Genomic DNA, 26,411 nt, shown 5'->3' with positions numbered 1-26,411 from the left:
TAGCAGAGATAACAGTGTTAACAGCCTTACAAGCAGTAATTAACAAATTAATGACAAAGCTACCCAGCTCCCATCAGATCCAGTTGGTGCACAGCGCAGTAAACTTCAGAATAGCAAAATAAACCTGCAGACCTAAACACGTTACTCCTCGAAAATATTCTCAGCGGATAACCACCTGTGGTCAGTTGTTTTCTGTGGTTGTTTTTATAGAAATGTGGATCTTTAATATCAATTTGAGGAGTGCCTAAGGTTTGCATGTTTCAACTTTATTGTAAGTGTGTCATGTGGTGTGGGACGCACACTGGCCTTGGTCATGATTTGGTCTCGGTTTGGTCCTGACTACAACACTGCTAAAAGTAGGTCTGCACCATTAATCTAAATATTATCCACATCACAATCACAAGCTTAAAAATGTTATAGGTGTAAGAGAACCTTCTTTTTGTGCACATGGTGCAGCCCAAGCTAAAAGTGCAGCAGCAGAGGATGGGGTATTTTTTGCTCTGTGAAGTTCATGAACTACAGATGAAAAACAAGCTGTTTCGACTAAACTCAAGGGTACACTAAATAAGATCCAGCCACATGTGGCCCATTTTTAATTTCTAGTCTAAATGCAGGCCATGTCCCTACACTAATGATAACGATTCAGAATAGATGGAGATGATAATCGTCATGGTTCAACCTGCCACTTTTCTATCCTAATATGTCTTTTGTGTGCGATTGAAGCCGGTAGTGCTGTCTGACAGGTGAGCCAATAATGTCTGGGAAAACAGAGAGAGTAAAGGGGGCCACGTTCTGTCTGCTTCATCAGAAACAGCCAGTCAGATGAGATTATGGAGCAATTTACACAGATGGCAGATCCCATCATTCCCCTGCCTTGTTAAGTAAAGGCGGGTCTGACAGGTTGTGGTGGGGGAGGGGGGGTAGGGGGGACGCGATTGATTGGAACAGATCTCATCTTGGCACAGATTGTCAATGACTAAGCAGTGGGAATTAGCCAACATTTTCAGAGGCACTTGCACTTCAAAGGAAGGAGAAAATATCTGGGCAACTCTTGTCAAGAGAAGTGCCATCAAATGCATTTGTTCGGGGAAAAGAAACCGCAGCAGGAATGTCCCCGTCACCGCTAAATGTTCACAGCCTCACAAATGCCGCGGTCAAATCTGTGAGAGCGTCAAGTGAGAGAAACTTGCCCAAATTAAAGCAGCTGAATGCATATAGATTCACAATGAAACACAACTCTGTTTTGCTCAGAGCCCTCATATCCTAATATAACAACAAACAATGTTTGCATAACAGCGCAGATCTGGTTGCAAGCAACAACCCAGATATCTGATGTTCTCTTTCCCTCTTCGTCTCTCGGCCCTGCAACAGATAATTAATAATGCATGTATGGGAGTCCGGGGAGAACTCCATACTCTATTAAGACAGAGCAGACGACAGCTATTCATAGTTTTAATGACGAGTGGGAGGGACAGGTGAACACCGCAGAGGATCCGTCCCACACAGAAACGTGCTACAGCGCTATACAGAACATCTCTGCAACGACACCAGTTCAACTTGTTATCACCGCATCTCTGCAGGCTTATCTGTGCATCTTTCATCTCTTAGTTCACTGCTTCTCTTATTTCATCTCATTATATTTAGCGTCTGCAGGCCATCTATCCAGTGAGGATGTTGCACAGTGTTCGCCATCAGTGGATCGCTGTGGCAGGATGAGCAGGCCCCACTTTTACTCTCTAGATACTGATGCTGAAATGAATCCGATGACACTATGTGGAAGTGATTTGGATCATTCATCTGTGTGTGCAGTCACACGTGGCTCTAAATACACATTACATCTTCAAGTGGTGCTAAAATGATCACCTTCACTTTTCAAAATCTTTTTGTTTCAGTTTGATTTATTCACTCACTAACAACTCTTTTACTGTCTGACCACTGGACTCAGATGGGGAAAGCTCCAAATGATTAAAAAAAAGTTTTATATGATGTTTTCACAGCAATATTAAAAGAGGACTTCCACCTTAAAATAAATTAACTTTTAATATTTGTTACATTGGTGATACCTAAATATTGCTGTTTACGTCTGCACAAACCAGACGATGCTGATGTGTGCGGTGTATTTACTTGCGCGTGGACAGGCATCTGTTTTAGAGATAATGGCAAAGCTAATTAAGTTAACTGTGGGGTAAAAAGTTCGACTCACCCGTCAACATCACAAACTGATGTGCAAATTGATTCAAATAACAAAGAACCCGATGAGCCAGAACAAAAAACAAAAAGGAAATTTATTAAGTCTTGGGAGGCGAGATATCCCAGCATCTTTGAGCTGGATGGAAAATAAAACTGCAAACATACATCTAGATAAGTGACACATCACATTCACAAGTAGCACATCCTACAGATCAATGGGGCTACACAAAATATTTTCTATAGCAGGAATTGCAGGTGAATACGTAAACTGTTAACACTTAAAATTCTGTAACAGTATTAAATGACTACATATTTTGGGTAATTAATGTCATAAAGCTTTTAAAACATTCTTGTATGTCACAAATTTCACTGCATAGTATCTTCTAATCTAAGGTGACTAAAAATGGCAGCCATGCTCAGCCATAAGTGTTGAGCCCTGCTACTGTCTATGTAAAAAGTTTTGAGAAGAAGAAGAAATGTCACGAGTCAGAGTCAGTTGGGTTTGACAACTACAAGTAACTACAAAAAAAATCAGTTGGTGGAGTTAGAAAGAAGTGAGCCCATCAGATGTTCGTCTGAGCCCACTCCTCATCTCTGCTTGAGGCTAGCAGCTCAAGGCTACATTGGCCACTACTAGCGTAACACACCTGGATCTCTGAACTAACTGTTGCCAGTCTACTAGTTGCGCTGTGGGTAACATATTTGGAAGGTTTTGGTATGAAGACTGCCACATGAAGATGGCCCAACCTGTGATTGGTAGAGATTTATTTTCTTTTTTTGAAAAATAATCATTAATTTATATTCCAAATTATGGGTGAAGTCAGACTGTAATAATAATGGACGTAGCTACCATGACGTCACCCAGTGGTTTGCGGACTCCGATTTTGAAGCCAGTTCGGCATTTCAGCCATCACCATCTTGGTTTTTTGGAGCCAGAAATGACCATATTTGGGGAGCGAGGGGTGGATCTGACTGAGAAACCAAGGACACTATTGCCAGACAGCCTTAATTATGCATAACTTTAAGCCTTATAATGTAAATGGGTGAGTTATATAAAAATTCACTCCCTGTACAGTGGTCATGAAGGGGGAAATTAGCTTTAGAGACCAAAACTGTATTTTGTACCAGGCTGTAAACATGCTTATTTCTGCTGTAAAGTTGGGGCACTTTAACATGGAGGTTTATTGGGACTGATTGGCTTCTGGAGCCAGCCTCAAGTGGGCATTCAGTGAACTGCAGTGTTTTGCCACTTCCATGTTGACTTCATTTTTCAGCTCTGGAGGATGCCGCTTGGCAAAAATGTGCACTTTTATCAATTGAACAAAATGCTACAATATAAAGTGAAGTGTTGCTGAGATTACCACATATTTGGTGATTATATTACAATACTGAAATGGAGATGGACAAGTTTTGAAGTATATGTTGACTGCACAATGTAATGACTAAAAAATAATGACACCATTGGCATTTACAATGGTTCCCTGTAAGCCTCACTTTCACCATGCAATTCTGTGTGCCACTGACATGGAAATTAGGACTTGATTTGTGGCACCAAGGAAGTGCGTCAACCATTGCACAACCAAACAAGAAGAAGATAGTACTCTTGTTTTCCTTGGTAGCTATTGGTAGCCATCCCCAGTTACCAGAAAGTATCAGTGCAAGTGTTGTGTAGTTCATATCCCCAGTAACGGAAATGGCAGACTATGGAACAACTGAAGTAACCATGGGGAAAAAATGCAGTGTGTTGTGTGTTGTTGGTAGATGCTAGGCTCTGAGGAAAATGGAAAGCAACCTGGTTGTGTTTGTGACAGTGGCACCAACATTAATATCACTTGAAAATGTTAGGAGGAAAAGTTGTCAGTTTCTACAATAATAATCTTTGTTATATAAAATTATATCACAGACCAGTTTCATTAGGTTGATATAAATGTATGAAAAAATATAGCACTCAATCACTTTAAATTGAAAAGACATTACCATGGGCTTTTGCAAACTATGGAAGGTATTTTCACTATTTTCTAACATTTAATGGGGTAAAAGATTAATGGATTCATCCCCAAAGTAATTGGTGGACTAATCAATGATGAAAATAATTGTTTGTTGCAAACCTAATGAGAAAAGACATTAATACAGAAACATTATCTTGATGCTTGTGCAAATTTTAATTATGTTGTTCTAGAGGGTTTATAAAACTCTATTTACATTTTTTAACAAGACCAACAAAGAGACAGTATTTATTGTTCAATAAATCATGTCTGACTGAAGCCCAATCTGTTTAATAAGGTCAGAATCTGCAGCAATACTAATCCAGTGTATGGGACTGGCACGCCGTTAATATTAGTGAGAGGCAGGGCAGGATGGATACAGGCACTAGTCTAATAAAAAAGTGGTTAATCAATCAACCTTGTGTGCAGCATTACTGAAAGAAAAAATATGAACACCACAGAGAAAGAGACAGAGATGTAGACACACATAAATCTACTGATCCTCACTCAGCAGGGGACGGTCGAAGTGAACGAGCTGAATATTCAGTGACCCAGATATTCCATTAATAAGGTCTTGCTCACACACACAACACGGCTGTTTGCCGTGCTCTTATTTGTATTCTGTCTAATGAACTTCAAGTTGAATTTCAGGCTGTTTGGCAATGCTCCCCACACCATTCAGCACAGCGAGGAGAGACACATGCAAAGAGACAAGAAAAAGATGGAGACAATGGAAGGAAAGAGAGAAGGGGAGGAGCAGACAGGTAGAAAAGAGCTGAAGAAGTCTGGCGGGGAGGGGAAGCGGTGTAGTAGCACCATATTGGTCCCTGAGGACACCTGGTGTAACAGGAAAACAAGATAAAGGCAGCTTTAAACCAACTCTAAAACTAATAGGAGCAAAGTTGAACCAGGGGCTGAGGAAGAAGAAGGGCAGCGCTGCTCGACCACCTTCCTTCCTCCTTTATCCCTCCATGCTCTGATGAAATTGGTTGTAAAAATGCTGCAGGCGTGCTTTCTTCGTTCCTCCCTTTTTTGTGTCGGGGCTTATGATTTTCACAAGCCGGGGCTTTAAATATTTCTGTGTCGCAATGAAAATTAAATCATCTCTTTCATTCCACCCCCCCCCCCCCCTTCCACCCTCCATACTTCTTCCTCCTTTGATAGCACCTTGTTTCCGAAGCCAGCGGCGGATATTCTCCTTTCAGGCGTTCATCCAATGGGGTTAGTAAAACACAAGGGGGATTTGAATATCACAAAGGCGACTCAGCACGCAAATAAAGAAGTTGTTTACAACTACTGATCCAGGAGGAGCTGTATGAGAGTACTGTCATTATAAGTTATTATCACACGAGAGGTTTATTAGGCGTTTGCCGTTTCTCCTGTCAGAAGAGGAGCTGAAACAATCTGCAGCAGAGAGGAAACTGACACTTGCTGTCATGTGTTTACAACCACAGACCCCGTTATCTGTCCAAATATCCCACAGGCTTTCACTAGGTATGGCAAGGTGTGAGCCTAAGGGAGCCTAAATTTTATCTTGTAGCTTTTATCATCATTAAAATAGAGTGCGGTGAATGAAAAACAGATTATTTCTCAAGTAAAAGTCACACCAGCACAGCACTCAGGATCGATGTTCACTCTGAGCATCTCTGCAGGACTGTTTGCTGACCCGCGTCTGATTTATTACAACTAAATAATAACTCATCAGCCATCAGTCAGAGCTCCACTTGCCCCCTCGAGTTCAGTCAATCTACTCTGGCCTGAGGGCTGTGGTGCCACATGATATTTGAAGGCCATTTCTTCGAGTTGAGTGAACTGACACCTCTGCCCAACAGTGACACGGGGAGAAATGAAGACGGACGGGACTGTGAGGAGGAGAAAGTGTGTCTGTGTGAAGAGGTTGAGTGGTGGGTGGGGAGGGAATTGGTGAGAGGCCAGCTGAGGGGAGTGATGGGTGGGTGTTGGAGCGGGGTGTTCTTCTAGAACGGCCTCCAATTACATCCAGGGTGTGAAACCGTCCATAACGCCCCGTTTAGCCTGTCTGTCATCCTGCTACAGCAGTGAGCGCCGTGCTGGCTCCGGTTGCTGCTGCGCGCGCCACTTTGCAGGGAACACATTCCCTGTCAGACAAAGTGCGCGCCAGGGGCCATAAATCCTCAGCCCCAATCAAAGCCTGCTTCTAACAATACAGCAAGAGCCCAGTATGACCATTAGCACTCAGCATCCCTTCCTCCCACAGCAGATCCATCCCTGACACCTACGCCCATCTCCGCTGTGGGCTCCCCTCCATTAGCCGCTCAAATGGCATGTTTCAGAGAGTGACTGAGCAGGCAGGTCCAGGCGATAGACGCTACCGGCTGCTTATGGTAGCAGATGCCAACGTGCAGAGTGAAAGCAAATGACTCATGCACCCTTTATAACCCTCAGGGAAGCTAAAAACAGAGATGTGGGGTGTCAGGAAGAGTTCAAAGGGAATCTGAGTGCCGTGTCCACAGGAAGGATAAGAGAACAACGGGAGGAAGACATGTAGAAGGTTACAAATTTAGGAGCTTGAGGTTTGCACCTGCAGCTGGAGAGAAGACACGGGGCTCTCGTTAAGTGCTACCGACGTGTCACCAATTAGCTTCAAAAAGGAAGCCACCGTTTGGTGTTGCGGCCCTTTGAGTGAGTCACAGTTGACACACACTTGACAAATGTGTAGGAGTGAAAGGAGTCAGGTAGATGCTTGGATCATCAATAAAGTAAAATTTCAAACAGCAGCTCGAGGTCTTATCGGTGACAGGATGAATGATGTGCAGCAGCGGGGTCTGGGCAGCAGCAGGGCAGCTCGGAGGTATAAAGTCATCCAATCAAAGTCTATGCAGCGTGTGCATGAGGACAGACCAGTGATGCCTGACCAGCGTCCTTTCAAGAGCAAATTCCTGAACAGATCCCCAGGTCCTGCGGTGGCTGAGTGTGAGGGTGGGCTGGAGGCTGCGAGTGCCTGGCATGACAATCAAAAGTCAAACTCAAACCCCAGGCTGGGAGCGATGGGCTGCGGCGACAAATGAATGCTTAAAAGTCTTGCGTCAGCTTTGCAAACACTTTGACAATGAAGGCATGCATCTCCTTCCTTCTTCTGCATTCAACAGCATCTCTCTTCTCTCTCAGAGCTCATCACAGAGCCGCTTGTGTCTGGAACTAAATATCACCACGCAACAGATGGAAATTGAATTCCTTTAATCAGGCTGAATAACGGCCAGCAGATAAAAAGGCGATGATGCTGAGGGGGGACAAAAAGTCTCTAAATATCTCTCTTGGGTGACACAGAGCCCTCACATGGCCTGCAGGGCACAGAGGTGAAGAGGTGGTTTGCATCAGTTACAAGGGCCGTGAGGTGACAGTTTTATACACAACGCTTCTATTTAGGCTGTTCTCAACATACCATAGATGCCCTCTTGAATTAACCTGCCACCTACGGCTACAAATTTTATTTTCAACTGATTTTTAAGCATCAAAAAGGGGCAGACATGCTGCCAAAAAGCTGGGATTCCTAGAATGAAAACTGATGTTTCCTTCGTGTTTATGAATATTCTCCCTGAGGAAATAAGTTCAGCATGGCTTGAAGCTATAAAAGCAGGTAGCAGAGACAGATGTTACACAAATAATGATGCACTCAACTGCGTAATGAACATGCTTTCAGCCAGAAAACACGGGAATCATTAAAAAAATGTTGTTTCAAAACCCCTACTGAAATTCATGGCGCTGTTATCAAAATATTACCCACAAGATGCCACACTGGTTTTGTATTATTGGCTTTACTGAACTTGTTGTGAAGAGATATTATCTTTCATTTTACAGCCCTGAGTTTGACTTCATCACAAGTGTCAGCTTTGCAGTTAAAAATCGATCAGTGGCGAATTAATTTGTACACACAAAGTACTATATTAACATATGAATTTCACAAGAAAAGTCATGCAGCTGTCCTCATGCAACCCAATCACCAGAATAAATGTTGGCACTGTATACTCTGCAAACCCCTGATAGGTTAAATTTGCATGTTTCAGTAACTAGCAAACATGTTGAAACTTCTTTACACTTCAATTTTCAAGTTTTTTCATGTTTTGGCTTGAAATACCCGGTTCGGTCACAAAAAAAGATAGCAGAAAATGTCCTGACAACTTGTAAAAAAACACACAGTATTGTCACCAAAAACACAGCTGCAAATGTCCCAGCATCCCAATTTACCCAATTACCCAATTTTGTTGCCACAAACAGGGCTGGAAATATCCTGACATCTCATTATAAACACCCGATTTTGTCACCACAAACAGAGTTGGCAATGTCCCAATATCTCAATAAAAATACCCAATTTTGTCACCAGAAACACGGCTGGTAATGTCCCAATATCTCATTAAAAATGACCAATTTTGTCGCTACAAAACATGGCTGGAAATGTCCAAATATCTCACGAAAACTACCCAATTTGTCTGCACAAACACATCTCGAAACGTCCCAATATCTCATTAAAAATACCCAATTTTGTCACCAAAAACACAGCTGGAAGTGTCCTAACGTCTTGTAACAAACACCCGGTTTTTGACATGGTTGCAAATGTCCCAACATCTCCTAAAAAAAAAAAAACCTAATTCTGTCACCAAAGATATGGCTGGAAATGTCCTGGCATCTTGTTACAAATACCTAATTCTGTCACTAAAGATATGGATGGAAATGTCCCGGCATCTCATTAAAAATACCTAATTCTGTCACTAAAGATATGGCTGGAAATGTCCTGTCGTCTTGTTAAAAATACCTTGTTTTATATTAGCAAACACAGCTAGAAATGTCCCTAACCTCTAGCTCACCAGGTGGAGTGTGCACCCCATATATACTGAGTCCTTATCAGCGGCCTAGATTCGAATCCTTTGCTGCGTGTCATCCCCATTTTTTAACCCTCCTTTCCTATATCTCTCTAGCTGTTCTATGAAAAAATAGCAAGCTGTTCCCTAACAAAAAAAAACAAAAAACAAAAAAAAAAAACCCACCTGGTTTGGTCCCAAAAAACACAGCTGTAAATGTCCCAATGTGTTGTTAAAAATACCCCAAGGTCTCATGCAATTCACCATTTCCTCCTCCTGATGAGAAACTGAGCTTATACACATATAAGTTGAACTATTTTACTTTAAAAATGTTGATATGATGCATATGAAACATACAAATGTAGCATAGCTATATATGGTTTGCAGAAACATACAAAACCAACCTTTTATTCTGGCGACTGGGCTGCCACATGATCCCCTGCATTAAGACATTTTTTGGCAAATGCAAATTATTAACAAGGACATTTTCATGCTTTTACTTTGATGCGACAATTCTTTTCAGGTGTTTTTAAGAACCCGGTTATCTTGTGGTTAGGGCCTTCAAGGTGCTGTTTATAAAGTGCACACTGACTGATCAAATTTTCCACCGCTGGAGAAGATTTAATCACAGCTGAATCAAATTCAGGCACTCGTCTCCTGTTTGACATCAATGAAACATAACGCTGAAATGTCCGTCTCAGACTTCAGAATAATACTGTGAAATTCTCCAAGGTGAGCATATGAAATTGCCTGAACTGAGAGGGACTTAATGGCATCCCTGACAGGGGAAGCAGCCCTGAATCCCTGTGCGTGGCTCTTTATTAAAGAAACTTTATTATTTCCATCCATCCATGCCTGCTCAGTAAGTCTGTGTTACTGTTGACCCAGCCGGTAGCATTGCTGGTGAGCAGCCGGAGAGAAACACCGTCAGGATAATGGATTAGGCCCACAGCAGGACACACAGCTGCATCGCAGCATGATTGTAATGCAGGAGACTTCTCAGGGAAACCTTGGGACGACGATTAGCTTGGAAGCAAATCACAGCTTGTCTACCCTGCGGGAGATGTCTAATGGGGGAAATGATTCAACCTGCGTGTCAGGCAATAGGATCCCATGCTGCGGGGAGAGGGCGCTGGTCATTTCTACCTGTATGAAGTTAATTGTGAACATGTGAAAACATGATGCAGGAAGGTGACATGTAGAGGTTCTTGTGTTTTTATCACGCAAGAGTCATTTGAGGAGGTGTGATTGGGTGTGGACACCACCTGTCCTTGTTGTGGTCGTTAGGCTGGTTTTAATTGTCGCACAGACGGACCTGCAGCAGGCGTACCTGGTAATGTGACCGGCCCTGTGGCTGTCTGTCAGCATCGTGCCTCTGAAAGCCTCAGTCACAACTATTTGGCTATGCAGCACATAATTCAGAGCTCCAGTATACAGACGTCTGCTCAGTCCAGTCATCCATCAGAGCGCTTTTTGCCGAGTCAACAGATTCTCGTGGCAGTGGGCAGTCGGGGGAAAGGCCTCTCAGGTTCTGTTTCAGCATCGGGAGAGTGTGTGTATTTCTGTGTGTGCGTGCAGCCCGGGAGAGTTTGGATTTTCACTGGGTGTAAAGTATAGCCCTTAACAGCAGCAGTAAACCATGTCACAGGCCGATATAGCCATCCATACCACCAACACTCCTGATTGTTCCAACATGTGAAAACTCAGCTGGGATACTTTATCTACTTAAGTGATTGTTAAAGTAGATAGAGTAGAGTACTTCACCTGCCAAATGGCTTATTTGTATATCAATTACTCACCCTGTGTTACATTGAAAGAAAGAGTTTGTTTTTCTCGCATGCCTCTGCTGTGAGCGAAGAATCCAAAATGGAGAAAATTCTTGACTAAGTCATGGGGGATCGCATTTAACAACAGCAAAACTATATCAACACATCCGTTTACAAACTCTCAAACAACTCCTGCTGTATAATTCATAAAAATTGTCATTTATGTCGAAGTGCTAAGTACATTCATTAAACACATTCATTTTCCGTAACGCTTATCCTGTTACTATTTAAAACACTTTTCCCAAAATAGCACAGGTGCACCCTGGACTCATCTGGGATTGACACTCACATGCAGAAGTCAATTTAGAGTCACCAGTAATGTCTTAGCAAAAATTCACGCTGACAGTACTGAGAACGACTGGATAAATAAGCTCTGCCTGTAAATGGACGTTTGTTATAGTTCTTGCTGTAAGGCAACAATGCTAACCCTTTACTTCAAATCATCAAAATGACAAAACAAAACAAACAAAACAACAACAACATAACAAGGGGTGAGTAATTCATATAAAAATTGTCATGTTGTGGGTGAAGTACTGGAAATTCATTCATTAATTCATTTTCCGTAACCGCTTATCCTGTTGGGGGTCACGGGGGGTGGAACCTATCCCAGCTGCCAATGGGCGAGATCCCCCGCGAAATCTAGCACTCCATCCTAGAACTTTCTCTTCTCCTGGGCTGCACAGGGTGTACACAAATGGTCATTTGCGGGGTGAAGCATTCCTTTGACTGTTTTATTCGCAGCCTGATCTGGAAACTTCCCAACACAGCCTCATTTTTGACTCATCTGACAAAGTCTGTCTACTTGCCTACCTACATTCCCCAGGAAAACAAACTTGGAAGACAAAGAAGAGCAGCAAATGTCCACATTTGAGAAGCTTGGACAAAGCTTGTGATTTTTGCTTGATAAGATAAATAAAACCATGACTTGATTATTTAAATTGTTTTAGATCAATTTTCTCCAAATGACCCATCGATGAATTGACTATTCCTGTCAGATGTAATCCCAGTAAAAGCAGCATGACATCAACTATCAAAGACCCTAGCTAGTGCTGAAAGGTTGTTTGTGAATGGATTAGTCAGTCAGCATAAAAAGAGAAATCAAGCAAAAATGTAAAAGGCTGAAAAGATTAGTCAATTAATTAAAAAATAGACTGACAGAAAATTAAAGTGGACATAGACAAGTTTATTTGCCTTAACTCATCATTATAAAGTAAATGTTGATTGCACAATGTTACAGCTATAGAAAAATGACACCATCAGCATTTAGACTGGTTCCCTATAAGCCTCGCTTTCATAACGCATGAAAATGATAGCATGATTTCCACCAAAAAGGAAGTGTTAACTACTGAGCAGTCAAGACAGGAAGAGGGTAGCACTTTAGTTTTCCCTGGACGCTATCGTTAGCTATCCCCAGGTTGTTTGCCTGTAATATGGAACAATATTGACCATCAACATTGTATTTTTATATATGTTTTATGGCACCAAGGGCTAATCAAGGCTCCAACTAATGATTATTTTCCTTACAGATCATTCTGCTGATTATTTCCTTAATTAATTGTTACCTCTGCAAACCATCGTAATTTTCCTAAAAGCCAAAGTGATGTCATCAAATGTCATCTTTACTTTGACCAACAGTCTACTATTCAATGGTTACCACTATAAATAAAAGAAGAAATAGCAAATTTTCCCATTTGAAACATTGGGGTGATCAAATACTGGGCATTTAGGTTGAAAATAAACTTAATTAAATCACTGATCAGAGTAGTTGCCTGTTAATTTTCTGTTGATGGACTTATCGATTAATTGACTAATAACTGCATCTCTAATTTAATCTATTTAATCTGGGTTTTAGATAGCTGGTTGGGGAAAAATAAAGCTACCTGAAGACTTCACCCACAGCTCTGGAACAGCTCTGACTAACAAAGACTCAACATATGGATCAATAATGACAATAATCACTAGTTACAGACATGATTCACACGCACACAGGTGTTTTCACTTATTTGGCTAATTAGACCTCTTCTCATAACCATGTGGGTCTGTACAGATTGTGCTCGACTGGCAGCTCCCCGGCTCTCCTGCACCTTTATCAGCCTTATAAATATATAGACCTTATTGATCTCATATTTCCCAGCATGGATACACCCAACATCACCCTGAGCAGAGGTGTCATTTGCCAGAATGACACTTGTGTGGGTGTGCAGGGCTTTTTTTTAAAACAAGCGCTAGTTAAAATGTAATAGGCCTTTCCACAGCAGACGTTCCCACTTGTCATAGCACAGGTGTTACTAATAAAAGTAACCATGTCTTTGCCCCATTAAGTGTCCCTGTAAGCCATTTGAATGAACCAGCATGCACAACACGAGGACACTGGAAGTGCCTCACCTAAATGGAATTCACTGCAGTCATTTTTAACATTATTGATCACACCTGTGCTTTGCTGTGTCAAAATGTCTGCCGCGAAAATGTTAGCTGCCTCTCTTCAGTGCCAGGCTCCCACTCTCATCAAACCATACGAGAGGTGGTGTTTGAACCCCTGAGGTACTCTGGCTGCACCCTCGGATTGTCTGCACCGCTCTGCTGTTCCTTAAAAAAAAAAATCCCCACAGTGGAGGCACCAGAGAGATAATCCTGCAATGTCCCAGATCTTTATTGGGAGTGAGCCCCTGATGGGAGCTTGCAATGAGATTTTGAACGCAGCGCCGGCCACGTTTCAATCAGTGGAGAGAGTTTGGGAAAGGGGCAGCAGAGGATTTGCAGCAGGGTGGTGGCGTCCCCATGCATGCAGAATATCACGTATACTTGCTTTGAGCTAAAAGAGGCTAAAAGAGGATTCCTGTTAGTCCTAAGAGCCTTGCAGTACACTGTGTGTTCATCACTGACCATCCCACCTTTCAGTCTGACTCCAGAATCACCAGCTCCAATATTGCATGTCCTATATTTCCAAATTATTCCAACTATGCAACTATTTTGCACAGTTTTCAAGCAAACATGTTTCAATTCCAGCTTCTCAGATGTTTTTAAGGATTTGCTGCTGGTTGCAAAGACAAACACATCATCTTGGGATTTAAAAAACTCTTGATAGGTAATTTTAAATATTTTCTGACATTGCATTGCATCCAGAAAATAACTGTCAGACTTAACAATAAGAAAAACAACTGTTCTGAAGTATGAAGTATACAAACACACACTCACTGTCACAGGGGCAACAGGCTGAAGTTAGCAGCACCTCCTCAGTCTCACAATGCATTGCACACATTAGGATGAAAGGCAGACACTATTTGTAGGGATTAAAATCATGCAAATATTCACACTGAGCATGCAAAGTTCAGTAGATCAGCTCCCAGATAATTAAGGACTGCATGACTGTGTGCCATTGTCTGAACCATGTACATGATGAAGTGCTGCTCTCTCTGCACACTGACCCAATTGCACAGCTCTACAGTGACCCATGAGAGACCTCACACCCAGCCTGCAGTGTTTCCCGGGATGTTGTGATGGGATCGAGATCGGGCTGCAGCCCCTTGAACTTACCGAGCTTCCCGCGGGACTCCTCCAGCTTCTGGATCTGGTTCTCCAGGAAGAACATGGCCACTGCGAACGCCAGCAGCGCCAGAAGCTGCAACTTGGGCGGCATCATGACTCTGAGCAGCCCCATCAAATCATCCAGAGAGGGATTTGGTCAGTCCATGCTCAGAGGAGGAGACACTGAAAACACACACAGAGCGACGACGGTGGTTACAAAGCGGCTGAGTGTCTGAGCATGGCCCTCTCTCCCTCTATATGTGTGTGTGTGTGTGTGTGTGTGTGTGTGTGTGTGTGTGTGTGTGTGTGTGTGTGTGTGTGGATATCTCCCAGTGTTCAAATCCTCTGGTTACCTCAAATGCGATGTGTTCATGCTCGGCTGGGTTATTTCATCAACTCAGGTCCCAATAGCGGTGCGTCGTAAAGCTCTAGAGATTTCTCCAGAGTGTGAATTGCTCTCTCCGGGCTGTAGGAGCGGAGGTACCAGCCGCTGTCGCCTGCGTCCCCCATGTAGCGCTGTCCTGTCCCATCCAGTGTGTGTCCACCACCGCACGACGGACAGTATATTACTACCACTCAGACCATTGGATGTATCAACAGTCCACCACACGGCTAACGCTTTCTATTCGTCGAAAATCTCTGTCTCTTCAAACCGGATTGGACAATTTTCACAAAATGCCTGAACTTGGACGAAAGATGGCGCACTTGTTTTCGGACCGCGATAAAATCAGAGGCGAAGAAGACATTTTGAGTCGACCTCGGAATATGCCTAAACGTAAGAAACATAAGATACGAATAAATTCTCATAAACTACTCAAACAATTTTAGACATATTAATTTAACTTCTATTACCGATGTTGTGTGAGTAAGCGCCGACGAATTAAAAAAACAAAAATTTCAGAAATGAATTTTAACGGTCAGGCGCGACGGGGGCAGCCCTCCACTAAATAAAGGGGTCCTCACAGTAGTTTCTGCTAACAAAGCAGGCTCTAAAATGTCGGGAGAGGTTTATCTCCTGTGGCTTCTCTCGCTTATACAAACGGTGAGTTTATTAACAATGAGAATTAGCATTTGTCGCCGCTTGTAGTAGTGATATATAGTAAATATAAACGGTTGGCGAAGCTGTCAGGTGTCATGTTCAGTTTTACGAGCCGCATCCTGCTGAGCCCGGAGCTCCAAAATGACGTGGCTTATCCTCAAAACCTATGAGCCCTGATGGGGAAGTGAAGCATCCTCACTGTCTTTTAGTTAATTCATTGTATTTTACAATTTATTAACCAACTGGTGTGTCGAACCGTGTGTTTTGGAAGAAAAAGGCAATTATAAATTGACTTCCGGTTTTCTGTATGTGCCTTTTCCTGTCAGAATCTGTTCACTGCTCAGTAAAATGAGCCCTAAACGCCTGTAGCCACTTTATTTCAAGCTTAAATTATAAGGTAAACATATTGACAAGGAGAGAGTGGATGTTTCCACACAGATAAAGCCAAATAGGGGACCTTTTTATGGTGAAATCAAACCTGAGAGGACGCTGGTTTTCTGAATGCTGAAAGCGAAAGCAGATTTCTGAAGTCTGTCAGGTAGTCTTTTGTTTGTCAAGGAAAATCTGACAAAACAAGCAAAGTCATCTCTTATTCATAATGACACTGGAGCATTTTTACTACAGTTCTGCTCTTATTTTCAAGCAGCAAAGAGGATGGACATCTTGTTAATTAGCCTGCCTGTTTATCCACATTCCTACCAGACAATCAAATCTCTTGTACCAATGAACTGTGCTGAAATTAGTTATAATGATGGATGACAAGTCAGTCAGCAGGTTAACTGAGTCTCTTCTTCTTATTTAATAAATCATTTTTCTAAATCATATATCATAAAATGAAAATGCAAAACATTTCTTGATTACAGTTCCTGTCCTCATCACAAATCAAATTAATGCTTTGTCCTTTTTGTCTGTCGGTCTCATTACTTAAGTAATCTTAAGCTGTTACTAAGGGATTGTACTTATGATTAATTCAGTACACATTTTGTAGCTCACAGATGATGATATTGCAGTTTAGCACTGATGTCCTGTAGGCAGAAAAAGAATAATTGGTTCTACAGTACACTGAAGTTGTCTTTGTTATTTACAATTATTAAAAATAAGACACAACATGCTCACTCACGACTATACCTTTAAGACTGGGTGCTGAATCCTTTATGTAGTAAAGCAATGACATTGCCAGAATACACTAGAAAGAAGGGTGTCTTGCCTTACACGTCCGTGTGTCTATAAAAAATTCAAATTGGAGTGCTGTCCTGATCTTAACTTAAATTTAAAATTATTCCCAGCATTACATACAAGTCACATGGTTCTCATCTGTCTTTGTTTCAGGATTTTATTTGACAATCTCAGACTTTTTTTATCAGTAACATAATGCTTTTTTATCCTCACACATCTGCACATGCAATTTACTTTGCCTTTTATTTTTTTCCTCTCATTGTGACTGTCATCTCCCTTCTTCCTTTTTCCAGCTGTCGGCATACGGTGCCGATCTGTCGTCTGAGGCATGCAGGGAGCTGGGCTTCTCCAGCAACCTGCTGTGCAGCTCCTGTGACCTGCTCGGGGAGTTCAGCCTCACCAAGCTCCAGCCCGATTGCCGGCAGTGCTGCCAGCAGGAGGCCCAGATGGAAGCGCGCAAGGTAAAGGGAACAACAGAGCTCCAGGGAACAGGCGAACAGAAAGTAATTGCCTGTCTGGAGTCAGTCACAGCGAGGAGGGTGTTACAAAGACCGCAATGAAAATGAATTTTTTTTAAATTTAATTTTAATTTTTTTTTAAATTTTATATACTGTATTAATCCCCGAGAGGAAATTCAATTTTACACTCTGTTGTCAATTACACACAGGTCTGAACACACACATGCACAAACTGGACCTATACATGCACTAAATGGAGAGATGTCAGAGTGGGCTGCCCATCACAGGCGCTCCAAGTAGTTGGGGGGTTCGATGCCTTGCTCAGGGCCACCTCGGCAGTGCCCAGGAGGTGAACTGGCACCTCTCCAGCTACCAGTCCACGCTCCACATTTATGGTCCGGACAGGGACTTGAACAGGGGACCCTCCGGTTCCCAACCCAAGTCCCTATAGACTGAGCTACTGCCGCTGTGTAACTAGAAACAAGGTTAACAAGTGTGCATGCAGTAAAATGGTCAAATGGAAGGTATTCATTGTTCATTTGAGCTGTACGACTGAGTCAAGTTGATGATGCATGACAGATAGTGTATTTATTGTGGGGTCTTGAGCTGATCTGTATGCTGTCACCAGTCATTTACTGGGCTTCACAGATGACGGGCTCCTCAGTAGTAGCACTCAGAGGACCTGCTTGTCAGAGTGTGTCACATTTATTGACAGGATCACAACCTCCAGCTTTTGACCTGCTACTAAAAACGGCCTAGTTTTAGCCTCCCTGTCACTGGGTCTGTTGACACTGTTTGCAGCTGTGCATCAGATCTGAGCTGCCACACACAAACCCTGTCAGTAGCTGTCTGTCTCAGTGTTTCCCTCTGATTTTCAGAGTTGAGGCTCCTTAACCCCAGCCTGACACTCCCCATGGGGTGGAAATATCAAGTTTTGCAGTAAGAGCCTCTCAGTAACCAGCGAGGAGGTGTTACTGTGCGCTCATTGCTCCGGTGATTACAGCAAATTCAAAAGGAGTCCCTGCTGGGCTCTGACGGATAAACACTGAGTCAAGTGATGGTGGAAAAACAATGTAATTCTTCTTTGATTAAGCAAAGCCCCTAGAGCGTGTGTGGTATCCTAGCAACAGCACCTTGGGAAAGTGTAGTGCACACCTCATTACACCTCTTGATGATAACTCTGTTTCAGACAGACACTTAGAGGAAAGATTAGTCCTCTTCCTCCTCACGATTTGAGTGAAAATGTCACTTAGAAGAGCAATCGGCTGTCTCCAGCCGCACTGAGGGTACCGGCAGAAACGACAGTGTCACTAAGCACATTTTCTCCTCAGACAGTAACAATTATCTGCCTTAAGAATTCTTTCAGTCTCGCAATTGACATCAGTGCCGTGTCATTAAACCCTCTGAGAAATGGCTTATTGCGCAGCCTTGTCGATTAGTAAGATTCACTGCGCATGGAGGGCATTTCAGTTACTCATTTTCAAATGTGTTCTCCTCTGCAGAGCACCCTGTGCATAGCAGCGCCTCAGCTCCCCTGGGTGCCACTACACAGTATGTCTCTGTAGAGCAAGAAAACCTTCCTGAGAGTCTCTCAGGCTAGTACGGATAGAAAAAACACAAGAGGCCTTGATTTCAGGCCTTTCAAGCTTAACCGGATGGATTTGGCGACACTATATTTTTCTTATTGTTAATAAATCATGTGAAAAGTCCGAAACCGACAATAAACTTGTCCTACTTGCAAGTATTGCCTGTGTGGCCTGGCACAAGAGCTCCGTGCCTGAAAAGAGTCCCCAACAAATGCACTAGTTCCTCCTGCAGGGTGTCTTTATCTTCAATTAAACTTTTGAAAATATTAGGCTTTAAAGGTCATTAAATATTCTTAATTCTGAATTTCTTTTGATGTCTTTTTGTCAAAATGAGTCAAGCCTTTCGGGGTCCACAAGTCCACATTTCTGGTGTTACAAATCTTTGAACCTACCAATGAACCTAATACTGTCTTTTTACTTTAGATTTGCACTTACCTGTCAGCAAAATGTAGATTAATCTGACTCACTCTAATAACCATATTCCTTTCTGAAACCTATCTCTGCAGGTGACCACATAAAGGCAGTGCCTGAATAAGAAAAAGATGATTTATCTCAAAAATAAGTCTTAAATTTGGCCACAAATTACTTTAAATGGGTCCTTAAAAGGTATTCAAGTGTGTGATACCTGCAGACACTCAGCTCCTGGCAGGGTAGCAACGTTTGCTGAAAGCTACAGTGCCCTGCTTATTTAGCCTTGTTTAAAAGATGAAACTCTTTATTTGTGGCCTGTTTTTTTTTTTTTCCCCAGATTTGCATCTTTAGTAGGAACCAGTTGGTTTGGTGCTGAGGGCCGCCTGCCCACAGGCTGGGGATTTCAGAAAGTACTGAGAGATAGACCAACTCATTGTTAGTTTAGATGTTTTCATGTCAACAATAAGAGAAAATATAATATCGCCAGCCTTATCCTTTCATCGTGACTGGCACCAAAATTGTTGTTTTACGAGTTGGGAGGCTTACAGAGTAATTACGTGGTCTTTTTGAAGAACTTGCTGTTGAATCATCCAGAATAATCCCCAATTAAGGGAGAGCAAACCGACATCTTTTAATGTTGTCATCTTCTCTTTGGTTTTATATGTCGCATATCCTAGTCAGACTTAAAGGCACAGTTCACACCTAGATCAAAGATACATATTTTTGGGTCTCATTTATAAACATACCTACAAAGCCAGGGCCGAAAGAGGCGTGCCCCACTTCCCACGGATAAGTTATGATCTATAAAAACAGACTTGATGGGAGAGACTTTGACCCATGCTTACGAACATTTTGGAGACGGGAAATTGGCGATGCAGATGGTGAGGTAGAAGCCTGATTGTAGCTATTGTTAAATAATTTTTGGTGCACGTCATTTTTGGCTTTTGTCCGTATGTCCATTTTTGGTATGGATCCTAGCTCATCTAGCACCACTGAGCTAGCTAACGTAACAGCTCAGTCGACAAGGACGCCATTAATGTTTAAATCTCATACTGTCTCAAGCATGTGCCTCTCGTCCATGAGTAAATGCACGCTTCCTTCTGCATGGTGATTCAGTTGATAAAAAGCACTGGAGTTATGAAGGAAATATCTATTTTTGATTGATATTGATTTCCCTTTAAAATGACAAAACATGTTGATTATATTTGACCAGGACTTGTTTCTTTTTCTTCTCGTTAACCTTTAGTTGTGTCTGTTGGCCAATTCTTTTTTCGACAATACGACATCATGTATAAATATCATCATTTTAATCTTTAGGCTACAGTGAGCATATTGTGTCTCTGCCTGATGGGTTGTTCGAGCACTTAGAAGTAAGATAAAGAGAAAACATGGAGAGTAATTGAGAAAGTATTATTTTTCACGCTTGCTTTCGCTTTTGAAGCCCCTGATAGAGGCTGACGGCATTTTGAAATGCTAAGATGCTCCAGTGAGTCCAGTTAGAGCGGCCTATCATTTGTTTCTTAGTTTCCTGCTATCAACAGAGTCGTGACTCATCTCTGATCTGCCATGTGTGGTAAAATGAAAAGCGCAGAAATTTAATTTCAGCCGCGCTGGATTGTTTACAGAAAGACAGGGCGAAGGGAGGAAGAAGAGAGGATCTTAGCTTTGCATGCATAATTTAATTTGCCATGTGAACCAGCCAACCAGGCCATTTACCACTCTCCTCTCTGAAACGGTGAGCAGAGCGTGGTCTTGAAATACTGCCATGACACTCCAATTTCCTCTAACTTATTGTATATTGGTGCTGGAGGTTTGATTACAAGTGAGCCCTGCACAAACCATCATCCATCAGCCCTGCTCCATATGCACAGCCTCACAGTTTAATGACCCCCAAGGAGTTGCCTGGACACGTTTATGAATCAGTCTGCCTGAATCAAATTACTCCTCCAGGCCACGCGTCCTACCACCAGCAGGGCCACAGCTTGTTCTGTCTCTGTGTGTGGGCATTGATGTGTGTGGGGGGGGGAAAACTCCTCATGGATGAACTGCCTTACATTGTGTCTCTCTCTGCACACAGCTCTATGCTGGAGCCATCCTCGAGGTGTGTGGATGAAAACTGGGGAGGTTCCCTCAAGTCCAAGGTGAGTTCTCTGCTACGACATTTTACTCTGATATGGGGCAGGGCAATAAATCAGTTTTACTCAATGTATCACAGCTTGCTCCATGTGGGATATATGAAACGACTATATTGCAAACATCAAGTTTAAATTGTCATGTCTTTTTTTTTATTTATTTATTTATTTTTTTTTAAAGCCACTGACGTCAGACTCAGAAAAATGAAAAATGAAATGGTCAAATATAATACGTAACACACACTCCATTTCCATCTAGACTACTCTCTCCTTGTACTTAGCAGAGGTGTGTTTATTTGTATCTGCAGGGCTCCATACCGCGACCATTTAGCTGATTTTGCTACCATGGAGCACCAGTGTGACTTACAAATATTATCAATATATGAACTGGAGAGCTGTTAATTTGTTTCAATCTCCCAGTGAATAAATTCTCATGTTAAACAGTGCCGCTGTAACGGTTTAACTTTCTGCTAAGAGCTAGCTGTTGCCTGGAAGCTTCAAGTTCACAGCAAAAACATCAAGACTTTGGGCCGAGCCGAATGCTTCAATGTTAAAGCCCCAGTGGTTTCACTTTGATTAATTATTACATTATGATAATAATTGACTTTATTATAACTGTTTTATTTAAGATTATTATGACAGTACTTTATTATAACTGTACTTCATTTAACTTTATTATAACAATACTTAACATTATTATTACAGTACTTTGTTTAACTTAATTATAACAGTACTTAATTTAATTTTATTATATTTTGATATACAAGATTTTGTTTAAATTTATTGTAACTGTACTTTATAATAATAACTCATTTTAATTTATTATAATCTTTCTTTATTTAAATTTATTATAACTACTAGTACTTTATTTAACTAACAGTACATCATTTAACTTTACTAAAACAGCAATTTTTTATTTAAACAGTGCCTAATTTACTTAACTTTTTTTACTTTACTTTGTTAAACAATACTTTGTTCAAATTTAACGTAACTCTACTATATAACAAAAACTCATTTCAATTTTTTATAACTGTACTTTGTTTAAATTTGTTAAAACAATGCTCACTTTCACATTATTATAACAGAACTTTAACTTTTTATAACAGTACTTTGTTTAAATTTATCAGTATTTTATTTACTTTATCATAAACGTACTTTGTTTAAATTTATTATAACTACTCTTACTTTATTTAATTTCATTATAACTGAACTGTATTTCACTTTACTTTGACAGTGTTTTATTTACCTTTATTGCAAAACTTTACTAAAACAGTACTTTATTTAACTTACCGGTAATTGTAACAGTACTTTATTTAACTTTACTATAACAGTACTTTTACATAACTTAATTATAACAGTAGTTTATTTAGTAGTTTAGAATTTTAGTGGTCAACAGTAGTTTAGATGAGATTTCAAAATATTGAGAGATATACTGTGTATTGCGATATGACCTAAAAATATCACGATATTATTTATAGGCCATATCGTCCAGCCCTACTCTTATTTATTGCCCTGTTTTTGCTCTGTCCAGCAGCTGAGCTTGTGCTTTGTGTAATTGTCAGTGTTAATGTGTGAAATAAATCCGCCTGAAATCACTTTCTGCAGTAGGTGGTCTAAAATGCCTGAGGGCTGATTTTCAAACAAGCGTTTGAAGTTTTTTTTATTCCTTTGTGTCTTGGGAGTGGACCTCCCATCTCTGCTCAGCGTAACATTTGGTTAATTCAGAGTCAGGTTACGTTGATGGAGTTACTGCAGCTCGCCTCAGTGTGGGGGTAGACGTCTGGAGCCCTGTCTGCGCCATATGGCTGCCGTTTGTTTACTTCAGCTGTAGCTGTCCTGTGTTCGCAACTGTCTCGGCTGCTGTTAACACTGCATTCCCAGGAGGCTTTGCAGTTGTCAGTAATTACAGACCTCCGTACGAAAATAGAAAGGCTAATTGACTGATTCATTACCAGACATTTGTCTCACTGCTGTTTTATCTCCTCAGCTTTTGTCAGGAGCGAAAAGCCGAAGATGTTCAAGGGTCTTCAGATCAAGGTGGGCACGATGAACTGTGTGCCAGCGTGACGGCTGATTTGATCTTATAATTAGACACATTAAGCTTCAAAAATATCAGCTTATGTCAATCAGATGACTCACAAACATTTCTCTGAATATCTTTACCGAGGGCAAACCTGTCTTCCTAACACCCCTCCTCTTTTTCTCTCGTTCCCACTCACCCCCTCCCACACTGCAGTACGTGAGAGGCTCAGATCCTGTACTAAAGCTTTTGGACGATAACGGGAACATCGCTGAAGAACTCAGCATCCTCAAGTGGAACACAGACAGCGTGGAGGAGTTCCTGAGTGAGAAATTAGACCGGATATAGACAGTGTGTATGTTTTTGTTTTTAGTCTTTAGTTGAAGAGTCTGCTCACCCAAATTACGATACCTCTGGCGGTGTGTTGCCATGCAGACACTTTGTGTTTTATGTGCCTGAGATTTCTGCGTCCACCTGCGGGTTAGTGGAGTTTTGTTTATGGCACTCGCAGCACTGATACATGACATTTAAAGAAGTCAACAGCAACTGTGTCCTAGTCTCTGTAGATTAACACACTGACTACGTTACATGCACAAAACTTTTCGGATTTCCACTTATTCCAAAAAAACCCCCCAATATATTCCTACTAAGCGGTTTACATGGCTAATGAAAATGAATATTCTACTAGTATTCCTGTTAACATGTAGCTGTGCATACTCCGATTAACATGCCCTAACATGTTGATTATCATGTCAAAAAATGGAAAAGTGGGACGGCTTTTCACTGATGGAGGACTTGATCAACCGTGCAAACACATCCTGCTTCTTTCATTCCTTCAACTACGTTCTTTGGTTGACATTGTGATTTTTGCGTGTATATGACAACCTGTTGATATCCATGTCTTTCAGACCGTTTAAAAGTAGGTGCGTTTCTCCGTCTGACCAGCAAGGTGGGCTTTTCTTTTAGGCGTGCATCTCTACTCCACAGCCTTGCAAACTGTTGGCAAGTTGGTTTGTGTACAGCGTATCCCTGACAACGCACAGAGCTGAGCGTAAACAGGCAAGAGGCCATGTGACGTTAACTGCGGTAAAAAGCACAAATGAGACCCAGATTCTGAACGCACTGTATACATGTCCAAAGATATCCCACGTCTTAATCGGAAAATGCTAAATTCAGAAAATCCAAACAGAATATGGTGTTCACATGACCTGCATCAAATTCAAGTCATATTTAGAATAATAGTGGAATATAAGTGTGCATGTAAATGTTGTCACTGTCAAAGGTTTGCATTTGCAATGACTGCAACAAGAGGTAGCTGTAAATCACGTTTGAGCACCACAAGCAAAAACACCTCCGTTGTATTTAGGCTGCGACAGAAATCCAAAGAGACCTCTTGAAGATCTTTTAAAAACTTGAGCCAATTAAACAAAAACTATCTGCACGGCTTCGAACCACAGGGGTCTGCTGAGAAAATGATTTTTTTATAATTTGGATGGACCGACTCTTTTAGTTCTTTACCAATTTGTACATGACTTGGCCTTGATACATGGTTGTTAAATCACTATTTGACTGTTTTTGTATCTGAAAAATCAATTTCCTGTCTGGATTTTACCAAATAACTTATGTGAGAGTGTGAGAAGACATAATCACAGAGCTCAGACGGGCAGCACAGCCGATATAACGATGAACATTACAGATAATTGTGGCTCAGAGTGGATCCATTAGGTTTGAAAAACAATAATGCACATCAAGAACTGTTATGTTGTCTACCTGTGGGAGTTTACGTTCCCCCTCTCGTCTGTCGGATATTCTTGTATGATTATTATTTTTTTATAATGCTCAACATTGTAACTGATGGGGTTTGTAGTAAGAGTGAATCCTAGTTTCTCTCCAGATGCGACGTCTTTGCCGGAGCACACGTCAGTGAAGACGTCACAGTAAACCAATGCTGGGATGTGACGTCTGATGTAAATCTGTGTGTTTCAGTATCGTCTGCTTTGAGGAGAAACTGGATTTCTTTTGGATGATTGTTTTCAAGCGAGTGAGGTGACAGTTTAAATATGCAACAATAAACAAACTCTGATGGTTTTTTTCTGTCAATAGTTTTTTTTGGGGGGGGGGGGGGGGTCTAATGGAAAATCAATGTGTGTGAAATCATCTTTGTTGCTGTGCTGCAGATGATCTCAGGCTGAGCTCATACCAATTTGAAACCACATACATCAATATGTTGACATCTACTGGTTTGAAACGGCATTGCAGCTCAGAGCTGTGACAGGTGGGCACCCTGTGCTCCTCATCTCCTCTCTCCTCTTTCCTCCTGCCTGTGACTTAGGGTGCTTTTCATCATGCTAACTTGTGCTTCCTCACCTCCTCTTCCCTCCTGTGACCCACAAATTGTTCCCCCTATGCCATGATGGAGGAGCTTCCTTCCTCTAAAGGCACCTTGAGGACATGAGGAGAGAGGAGGCTTCTGGAGGAGCTTAGAGAGAGGAAACACAGGTGCATCCTACCTCTAAGTCTTTTTATAAGTGACATGACTACTGAGCCACCCAAGGGTCCTGGCGAGATATTTTCTTTTGCATTTGGGCATGTATAAAGTCTACACCACGACATGATTTCATATTTGCACAGTTTAGTCTCACAGCCTTTAACTTGTAGTGTCACATATAAGAGACAAAGTTACATGGTCAGGTGTAATTTACAGAATAAGGTTTTCAGTCTGACAAGTTATACACTAGAGCAGCATGTCATAAGTAACTGATATTATGGAACTGAGGATTTCTCATTTGGCAGCTTTGGCTCCTCCATCCTTGCATCTCACCTCTTTCGCTTGCTTCTCTCATGGGTGGGACTAAGATGTGAGGAAAGGAAGCCAGTGAGGGAAGCGAGGAGACATGTTAGCATGATGATATACACCCTCAAAATTTATCTCAGGGCACCATCTATAAGGATGTCTCAATTCCTAAAATGCATCCCACACAAAGAGGAGGCCTGCTGGAGGAGCTGTGAGTGAGGATGCACAGGTGTATCCTCTACGGGAGTCTTTTCAACAACCATGGCATGTAACAGAAGTGTGACAGACAGCTGAAGGTGCAGCTGTGTGTCACACGCCATATTTAATATAAATCATCACTTGAAAACGGCGACTCCAAAGCACAGATGTTTAGTTTTATTAAATACCAGTTGCCTCCTCTTTTCTTGTGTCTCTCCCTGGCCTCCCCTGCTTGC

At 41.7% G+C, this 26,411-nt stretch overlaps 2 protein-coding genes across 2 annotated transcripts in view; one reads left to right on the top strand and one right to left on the bottom strand.

The window, feature by feature from the left end:
- The window catches only part of hs2st1a (heparan sulfate 2-O-sulfotransferase 1a), a 32,807-nt gene extending 17,765 nt beyond the window's left edge, over positions 1-15,042 (bottom strand). Inside the window, exons 1-2 of the mRNA XM_049598627.1 lie at positions 14,715-15,042; positions 14,371-14,544 (exon numbers count right to left, since the gene is read on the bottom strand). Coding sequence (XP_049454584.1) covers positions 14,371-14,494 — 124 coding nt within the window. The 5' untranslated portion in view covers positions 14,495-14,544; positions 14,715-15,042. The remainder of the gene's footprint in view (positions 1-14,370; positions 14,545-14,714) is intronic.
- Positions 15,043-15,313: 271 nt separating this feature from the next.
- selenof (selenoprotein F) lies at positions 15,314-25,271 on the top strand. The gene is made up of 5 exons (XM_049598376.1): positions 15,314-15,403; positions 16,870-17,037; positions 21,109-21,172; positions 23,151-23,200; positions 23,400-25,271. The coding sequence occupies exons 1-5, from the start codon at positions 15,356-15,358 to the stop codon at positions 23,529-23,531; spliced, it is 462 nt and encodes a 153-aa protein (XP_049454333.1). The 5' UTR covers positions 15,314-15,355; the 3' UTR covers positions 23,532-25,271.
- Positions 25,272-26,411: the final 1,140 nt, after the last annotated feature.

The sequence above is a fragment of the Epinephelus fuscoguttatus genome, linkage group LG15 (genome assembly GCF_011397635.1).
Source record: "Epinephelus fuscoguttatus linkage group LG15, E.fuscoguttatus.final_Chr_v1".
Taxonomy (NCBI): Eukaryota; Metazoa; Chordata; class Actinopteri; order Perciformes; family Serranidae; genus Epinephelus; species Epinephelus fuscoguttatus.
The sequence above is the reverse complement of the archived record's forward strand: the minus strand, read 5'-3'. Positions and strand labels throughout refer to the sequence as shown.